This window comes from Macrobrachium rosenbergii, chromosome 54 (assembly GCF_040412425.1).
Source record: "Macrobrachium rosenbergii isolate ZJJX-2024 chromosome 54, ASM4041242v1, whole genome shotgun sequence".
NCBI lineage: Eukaryota > Metazoa > Arthropoda > Malacostraca > Decapoda > Palaemonidae > Macrobrachium > Macrobrachium rosenbergii.
The window spans coordinates 35,793,198-35,803,197 of record NC_089794.1 but is presented as its reverse complement, the minus strand read 5'-3'; the positions used below and the strand labels follow the sequence as shown (position 1 = coordinate 35,803,197).

General features: G+C 36.0%; 1 protein-coding gene across 3 annotated transcripts in view; it reads right to left on the bottom strand.

The window, feature by feature from the left end:
- Positions 1–697: 697 nt before the first annotated feature.
- The window catches only part of LOC136834971 (tyrosine-protein phosphatase non-receptor type 23-like), an 84,068-nt gene continuing 74,765 nt past the window's right edge, over positions 698–10,000 (bottom strand). The window contains exons 1-3 of one of the 3 annotated variants that reach the window (XM_067097935.1): positions 8,875–10,000; positions 6,748–7,220; positions 842–3,031 (exon numbers count right to left, since the gene is read on the bottom strand). The exon at positions 8,875–10,000 is cut by the window's right edge and continues 140 nt beyond it. In XM_067097935.1, coding sequence (XP_066954036.1) covers positions 1,622–2,932 — 1,311 coding nt within the window. In that variant the 5' untranslated portion in view covers positions 2,933–3,031; positions 6,748–7,220; positions 8,875–10,000 and the 3' untranslated portion in view covers positions 842–1,621. Of the gene's footprint in view, positions 3,032–6,747; positions 7,221–8,874 lie in introns of all 3 variants that reach the window. The other 2 variants (XM_067097932.1, XM_067097934.1) reach the window with 2 other exon arrangements.

Below are 10,000 nucleotides of genomic sequence, written 5' to 3'. Positions count from 1 at the left end.
AAATCACTCAGTCTATGTAACAATTCACCAGAGTCTGTTAAAATCATTTCATTTTGTCTTTCTCTAATAAGAGTTGTGTCTGTTCTACGCCAAAAATACCTCAATCAATGAAGCCAGCCCTTTTTCCCCTGATGCTTATAATCTTCCTTCTTTGAAGAGGCGACCTGTCGTCTTCTTCAGGGTCAGAAACCACGTATTTTTACAGCCTTATGTTACTTCCTTCCTTCAGGCCTGGGCTTAGCTAAAGGTCAAGGTTGCTCGCTCCGTAGCGCTTCGCATTAGAGATATATTTATTTTATTTTCTCACTTTTAAAGTATGCGTATCACCTTCATGGGTTTGCTGATACCTTTGCATCGGGATTTTGATAAGGCTTTAATATTTGACTTTTATTTCCGTTTAATCCTTGAGTACTGGATGATTAATCATTAATGACAAATGTAACTTTGCTTAAACACGTTGGATGATTGTAAGAGATGCCTGAGATTTATTTACGGTGCTTGTGTTTCGAGTACAATCTCAGGATGATCCCATTAAATATTTACTCTAAACTAAAATTAAATGGAATTATGCCAAGAGAACAATATAAACAACTTACTTTTTTCTCTGTATGCATAATGCTACAGTATGTATACATACCATGCACTGTTTATAGTGTTAGGTGATCTAACAGACCCTGATTAAAACAGTTAAGGTTTATTTTATAAGATTTATTTAATAAACAATGCATACTTTCTTCTTGTCAAAATTTATGTCTTACAAATCGGTCTGAGTTTTACTACAATGTTTAGATTCTACGTTTCAGTCGATTTCAAACTTCACAGGGGATAACTACCGTTCATACCTCCCTATGAACGGTAGTTAGCCTCTGTGAAGTTTGAAATCGACTGAAACGTAGAATCTAAACACTAGTAAAACTCAGACCTACAAGAGTTACAAAGCTATATAAAGGTTTCTGTACAAAAATATATACATGTAGGTTCTAAGGAGAGTCAGCGCATGACTATGCAAACTGACCATTAAAGAGGTAGATTAAGTCATATCAATAAAGTTCTTAGGAAAGATAGTAGAGTGCTCTAGATGCTAAGTATATAGAACGACTAATTCCTATGCCATAACAGCGCTTTAGATAGCTATATGATTCTTAATAACTAACTTATCTGACAACACAAACTATACAGATGCTTTGTGGTAAAAAAGGACTAGAATGACAACTGACTGGGGTTAATGATCACGAGAACTTGCAAGTAAGAAGTTTCAGTTTCATGCCAGGTTTTTCAAGGTCGTCAGCAAGTGATGAAAGGGTAACTGTCCCGTCTCAGTTCCAAAGGTGATCAAGTAAAAGTCTGAGTAATCAGTGATGGCTAGAATCACTGACTAAGAATCTATTTTTTTTTTTACTCAATATGGAAAGGCCAATGGAACGAGCATCTTGATGCCCTTAAATACCCTTAGCCTGAAGGAAGGATAAAAGAGTGAAGAATATAGGAATCACAAAAACCAAGATTACACAACTAAGCAGCAGAAAAAGGAAGACACTCACCAAACTGAGTACTCCAGAAACAGTCGACCCCAAAGGAGAAAGTTTGTCATATGGTGGCCCACTGATTCACCTAGAAAGGGCTATGAGACTAAATCCTCAGTCGTAATCAATCTCCTCAGTGTTCTGGGCGGCCTGAAGAAAGGCTGATCTGTCAAGATATTTGGAGGGCGAAACAGAGTCTTCGTAACGTCAAAGTTGATCAGTGCCATGAAGTCATCCATCGTGAATGGATTATCTGAATACCCAGAGTCTGGACTATCAAGAGAAGCAATATATACAGAAAGATCCTCTCCGTCTTCCAGCATCCGGCTTGCCACAAGAAGTCCACGATTTAGTAGGTTCAATGCTGATGCTTTTGCAGGATGAGCAGCTACGCTGGGTAATCCTTTCACTGCCGGAGTGCTTGCATGATGCAAAGGTTTGGGAGAGAGGGTCTTTGAGCTGTATCCTGTCTGGTGAGGGGGGCCGTAGTGATCACTCAAGGCATGAGCTGTAGGTTTGTAGGCAGTGGGTTTGGCAGCACCTAGAACTGGAACTCTGGAGTCAGCGTTGTATTTAGGCGGAGGAGGAGGGCCATACGATTGTGATGGAAGAACATGGTGAGGGGGGCCGTAGTGATCACTTAAGGCATGAGCTGTAGGCTTTCTTAGTTCATGGGCAGTGGGTTTGGCAGCACCTAGCACTGGAACTTTTGAGTCAGCGCTGTATTTAGGCGGAGGAGGAGGGCCATACGACTGTGATGGAAGAACATGAGGCTGCGCTGTTACGTATGTGTTTTGTGCGTAAGATGGAGCATTTTTCATGGAAGGATGATCATAAGAATACCCGGAACTGTCACTCGAATGCTGATAGGAATTTCCTGGTGAAATGTACTTCTGTTCAGCTACTAATGGCAATCTTTTCAATGAAAAATGAGATTTCACTTCATCTCCTCTGTAAGAATGTCTTGTTGGGTCCAGAGATTTCAGAAGTGCAGAAGAATGTTGTGGACTTTGACTCTTGGCTGTTAAAGGTGCCTGGTATTTAGATACAGGTAAGCTGGTATACGAGTGACCAGGAAATTTCTGAGATTGGTGAGCGCTGAGACGTAATGGCTGGATCAAGGGTTTGCTTAGTGCAACTTCTCCTAAACGGCCGACTCGACTTGTGTAATGATCGCCAGCTGTGGTTGGGTGATGTGGCTGTTTCCCTTGTCCTGGACGTCTAGGATTCTTGTACACATCCGTACCTTTCTGCAAATGTTCGGGATGATTACTAGCCTCATGAGGATACGTGAAGTAATAATTGAACTGGTGTCCACCTTTGTACGATATCGTGGGGAAGTAGCCGTTTTCATCCGCGTAGTAACTGACAATTTGAGTTCGGTCATCAGGAAGCAGCAGAGAGTACATCCCTTCGGCTTTGCCTCTCAGTCGCGATTCCTTGAAGCTTTTGTAGGAAGCTCTCTTGGTACGGTGTCCGCCGCGATCAGAGGAGAGTAACGGATGCAACTAGAAAGAAAAATGAAAGGGGTATTTATTTCAATAACTTTTATCTGCTAGTATTTCCAAAGTGAGAAAAATGAAACCAAATATGTTGATATGGTTTGGCCAAGTAAGGAAAATGGGGTAAAATAGATATCCGCGTTCAGACGAGAGTAACGGATGCAATTAGAAAGAAAATGAAGCGGCATCTATTTCAGTAACTTTTATTTAGCAGTATTTCCTAGGTGAGAAAAATGAAACAAAATGCGTTATGTGGTTTGGCCTTGTACGAAAATTGGGAGAAAACAGCCAGGGTAAGAATGGAAATTTGCTTTGATTCCTTTATTTATCATCATCAACTGTAATTGAAAGAATGTGTTTGACCCTGTACTGATAGCGGAAAGAGTTATACGTAACAAATAGTCGGAATGACAGGTCACTGAGAGCTAAGGAATGTTAATGATTTCAGTTTCGAGAGGAGATGACATAAACAAGGAAACCAATCTACAGTTATGAAAGAAACGTAAATAATAGTATATATTATTGCTGATGAGGTTGTTTTGTTGTTAATGATACTTATACAAATCTCGTCATCATGATGACCATTCTTATCGTTATCATCATTACTACTGCTATAATTTTCATTATTAGCAATACGTCTTCAACTTTCATATCATTATTATTATCATGCCACCATCACTGTTATCGTTATCATCATCACTACTGCTATAATTTTCATTACTATTAATACATCTGCATCTTTATCAATATTATTTTTATCGCCCCACCCTCATTATTATTGTCATTATCATCACTACTGCTATAAATTTCATTACTATTAACACATCTGCATCTTTCATATAACCATTATTATTATCACCACCCTCATTATTATTATCATTATCATCACTACTGCTATAAATTTCATTACTATTAATACTTCTGCATCTTTATTTATGTCATTATTATTATCACCCCACCATCATTGTTATTATTATATCATCACTACTGCTATACTTTTCATTATTATTAATACATCTGCATCTTTATTACAGTAATATCATTATCATCACTCCACCCTCACTGTTATTGTTATCATCACTACTGCTATAAATTTCATTACTATCAATACATCTGCATCCTTCTTCTTCTTCTTCTTCTTCTTATTATTATTATTATTATCATTATTATTATTATTATTATTATTATTATTATTATTTAATAATAATAATTATTATTATTATTATTATTAATAAATATTATTATTATTATTATTATTATTATTATTATTATTATCATTATCACTCCACCACACCGACAACAACATAACGACTCTTTCCCCAACGAAGCAAAAGCCTTGGAGACCTGCAACAAGATATTCTTAGCCACGACACGAGAACGGAGGAAGGAAATTACTGCCGCCGAAAGTAAAACCGGTGATTAGGCGGAATCCCGCCATCGACGACCCCCAAGGAACAATAAGACACTCCGGGTCATAATCAGTGTGCATGCGTTTCGTAAACGCTGGCCAGAGAATTCGGCATTTCACGCTCGAGGAAGGGCGGAAATTATTGTGTGCTTGTGTGGGTGTGTGTCTGTGTGTGTGTGTGTGGAGTTGAAAATAATGTATGTGACTGTTATCCACTAGCGGTATTATATTTGTTTGTTTATATATATATATATATATATATATATATATATATATATATATATATATATATATATAGAGAGAGAGAGAGAGAGAGAGAGAGAGAGAGAGAGAGAGAGAGAGAGAGAGAGAGGCGAATAGATGTTAATGTATGTATGTGTGTATATATATATATATATATATATATATATATATATATATATATATATATATATATATATATATATATATATATAATGACTGAAAGCTGATACAGGAAGAACAGGATGTGAGGCTAAGTTTTTCTTTATATGACATAGTTACATAAAGCGTTTTAAACGAAGACCAAAGTAAAAATATGCATTTGGTATATACTGACCTAGAAAAAGACAATGACAGAGTCGACAGGAAACCAAAGCAGAGGCGGGGGGGGGGGCCGCGGTTGTACGGTACAGAAGGCAAGTTGCTTGAAACGATAAAATGCTTTCATGATGGAAGCGAATTATGTATCAGAATCTATACTGTAGGAGGAAACGTGACTGGCAGGATGCATAAGTAGGTCTGAGACATGGGTGCGCGATGTCTCCTAGGCAGTTTAATATCTTTAGAGATGAAGCAGTGTGAGGAGTTAGAGAAAGGACGTCTAAATTTTGTAGATATGCGAAGTTGTGCAATGAGAATGGAGTATGAATCGGTTAATGTTTGTAGATGAAGCAGCACTAACTGGGATAGTAAAGAGAAACGGCAGAAATGCCTGAATGTGTTTTCAAGAGGAGAAAATTAATAAGAGTAAGTTAAACTACGGATATGAGGGTAAATGAAAGCCAGGAAGATGAGACAATGGATACAGACTGCGTAAGGATGGAAGGTATAGGTACTTGAGAGTAAATGGAACAGATGATAAAAGTATGAGTTAAGAAACGACGTACTGAACGGGAGAGGCAATGAAGGCGCCACGTTGTATGCAAAAGAAAGAAGAAGAAATCTAGAGTCTATTGAAGTCAAGGTGGGAAAGTATGAAGTGAATGTTGAGCTTACTCTCCGTTATGGAAGTGAAGTTTGCATGCTAAGAGCAAATGAAAGAAAAGGAACTGAAGCTGTTGAGGTGAACTGCTTGCAGGCATATGTACCGTAAGAGGAATTGGCAGGGTGAGTTACGCTTTGTTAAAGGTTGTAGAAAAGTTAGCGCAGGTAAAAGGGTGGAGCAATTTGTTTAGATAGTTCGGCCATGTGTAAATACTTCAAAAACAATAAGCTGGCAAAAAGAATGTGCAATTCTGAAGTGCTAGCGCGGAAAAGGAGAGGAAGACTAAGAAAATGATGGGTAGAATTATGTAAAGAGGTACAGGAAAGAAGAACGTTCATATAACTGCACAGCAGACTCATCCACAGTACACTGAATGCCTACAGCTTACACAATGTAATATCCATATTCATCTTGCACCCACATTCACTCTTCTGAAATTAAGGCCCTTTCTTTCCCATGTCTCTTGCACGCCATTATTTTGCACTTTCTAAGTCTTTCTCTCCTCCTCCTTTTCAACGCTGGCCATTTATAATAACAAACTTTCCTTTCCTAAGGGGTTTCGAGCAAAGGAAAGGAAAGCAAAAGTTGCAGTCACGCCTCGTCCACGTGGTATGAAAGTCACCAGTTGCTGGGGGCTATGGTGCTTCCCGCCTAATACCTATTACTGATATTGCAAATATCACACACACACACATATATTATATATATATATATATATATATATATATATATATATATATATATATATATATATATATATATATATATATATATATATATATAATAATATAAAATATATAAATTACATATATATAATAATACATGTGTATGTATACACACACATATATAATGTATGTATGTATATATAAACATACAATTGTAATAGTCGATACCTAAGCCAGTTATCATTTTCAACTCCACCCTCCCAAACACATGCATGAATTGATTCGCGCCTTCCGCTAGAGAGTCTAGAGTGTAAAACAATAACTTCCTTCGCAGATACTTACGTTAAAGCGTGTAAACAGACTCACATAAATCCTTAACTAAAGCTAACTTAATTACTTATATGCTTATCATAAATGTACTTACAGTTGAAGCGTCATCCAACAATCCTGGACCAGCGACACCTTGGGGAGAATTCCTTAGGGTCTGTCCCTAGGAAGCGACGTCACCCGTTTCCGGCGTGTTTCCCTTGGTTTCTTGTGCACTTCCGAGGATGAGAGAGCGTAGTGGGTGGAGTCTGGCTTCCAGATAGACAGCAGAAGAGGTTGTATGTTACTTGAAGACCTAATACTCGATTTTGAGGAGAGGAACCTCAAGGGTGACTTCGGTTGGCTTGAATGCGGAGGAAGAGGGCCTTCTCTGATGCCTTCCTTGCTGCTGATCGAACGTGACGTTTGAGACGCCAGTGGAGATGCCTCATCGAGGTATTCCTTGCCGCCGGTCAAGTGTGACGTCAGGGAGGTCGAGTGCGACCTGGCCTTCTGTCTCTGCAGTTGCGTGAAAGGGACATCGCTGTCTCCGTTAATTAACAGGAAGGTGGTCACGTGAAGTATCCATACCTGGGTGAACGAATTTACTAAGAGTATCAAAGTTCTTCAACGTTCTTCAACAGGATAAAAAAATTATGAAGTGGATATCTATCACAAACATTCTAAGTATATAAACTACTTGCAAAACGAGTTATAACAAGCACGACTTATGAGACTGTTTTCATTATGTACGTGTGTAAAAATGTATGTATGTACACAAATACACACACGCACACTCATATATATAAATAAAGGCAAATGACACGAAGGAAAGGGAAACGACGGAGTGGCGCTAGGCCTTTCGACACAATGGTCCATTACTAGCTAGTAAATGACCGTTGTGTCGAAAGGCCTAGCACCACTCTGTTGTTTTACTTTCCTTCGTGGCATTTGCCTTTATTAATATAGTTAATAATATATTTCTCACGTTCCATATTTTCGTGATTCAGTTATACACACGTACTGTGTGTGTGTGTGTATATATATATATGTATATATATATATATATATATATATATATATATATATATATATGTGTGTGTGTGTGTACATGTATATACAGTATATATATATATATATATATATATATATATATATATATATATATATATATATATATATATATATATATACGGTCAAATTGTATTTCTATGTTCACATTTAGATATATTGAAAGTATAAGTATTCACAGTCATGAAAGAAAATAATCCACCCAAGACACATCGACAACTTTAAAATTTTCAACTCGGATACTACATAATCAATAAAGCTACAAATCTGAATATAATAAACAAGCCTTTAACAATATCAAATCATTCTAAATGAGAGCTAAGGGTTTGCATAGAAAAGTTAAAGATAAAATTGAAATGTTATAAGTGATCATTTTAATAACATGCCCTCAAATAAAATTAAAGGCTGAAGATGATGAGACATTATCTGAATTCCGAAAAAAAATTGGAAATTTAAAAAAAAAAAAAAAAGGAAGAAAATTTCAGTTCTTTGACATTTGAAATTGTCACTGAAAAGTGAAAGGTGTGTTATCAGTTTTAATAGGGTTATCAGTGGTCCTTCAACAAATAATTATTTCAAATTATTCATAACTTGACGAGCACTCACTGAAGCAAACCCATTAAAATAAAATAGGGATATCGATAACTACAGATAATTAATCCGAAAAATTCAATTAACAAGATTGATACCCATTGTGAAAAATGAAACTTTCAGTAATACCGTATATATTCTATGTCTAAATTCAATCTGTAAATAATGCCTAAGTATATATAAATATATATATATATATATATATATATATATATATATATATAATATATATATATAATATATATATATATATATATATATATATATATATATATATATATATATATATACAAAAACTCGAACCTGTGTAATTATAAATAATCAAAAGAGTGGAAAACTCTGAACTCCTGAAACATCTGAATTAGCAAAATTAAATATGTTTATATAGTCACCGATGATTAAAAGTAGTGAAAACAACTTCAAACCTATATAAAAACTGTTATTTAATATCAAATGTAGTTATAATTAGCTACTAAAATTAAAAGGGTTAGCTACTAAAATAAAAAGGATTCAACAAATTAATACCAACAAAATTAATTAAGAATAATTGCACCTATCATAAAAAAAACTGCAGGAGACTTACCTGTATCCAGACCATGTTCACCTGTCCGCAGGTATGAGTCAAACAGGTGAGAAAATCTGACCTTCAGGTATATATATATACTTCCAGGCACACTCGCATTCACGCGCATGCGCACACCTCCTCCATTCTGACGTTCCCAGCAAAGAAAGTTCTCACGAGTAATTAAGCTCATTTGAACCAGTCCTCTTTGCAAATCGATTTCAGACGGTTAACTTGCAAGATGATTCATTAAGTCACGGTCATCAGTGCGGCGTTTTATGATGAAATCGATGGTGTCCAACAGGTAGGGTGATTTACCGCTAGGTCGGGCTGTTAGGTAATGATATGGTTATCATCTAAAGAGATAAAATCTGGTCACGGTCAGTTTCATATTTTTCCAGTCTTTGACGATTCAAAGAAATCACTCGAGAAATGTTCTCTTCATTTTTCAAACTCGATAAAATGTTCTCTTAATTTTCCAAACTCGATAAATGTTCTCATTATTTTTCAATCTTGATAAATGTTCTCTTCATTTTTCAAACTAGATAAATGTTCTCTTAATTTTTCAAATCCGATACATGTTCTTAATTTTTCAAACTCGATAAATGTTCTCTTAATTTTTAATACTCTGACAAAACTGAAATATTTATCTTATGGTCTTTCCTAAATTTCCGGATAGGGAAATTGGTATAATAAACAATAAAAGTGGTTTTATCAAGTATTCGAACAGCGATAAACTTATAAAAAAATTTGCAACGGAATCAACTTTGTATCTTAATTAAATCATTATACAATTAAACTAGCGTCATATAACAATTAGAAACATATCAGTGATTTCCTAACACTTTCCCTAAAACATGACGTCATTTAATTTCAGCCGCCCCCATAACAAAAAACAGGAACACTTCACAATGTTTTCAAAATCTCTCAAATCATACTGTCAAAAACAAACACACACACAGACACACACCACACCTATTTCAAGCGGTGCTTTCCACTGTTTTTCACTCTACGCAAAACATCAACAAAAAACAAAGACGAACGCTATTTCGAGAAAGGGAAAATGGCACTTTCAACCACTGAACTTTTCAAGGTCAGACTGCGCGCCAAAACTGTTTCGCACCATTTTCCGGAGCAACCGACAGAC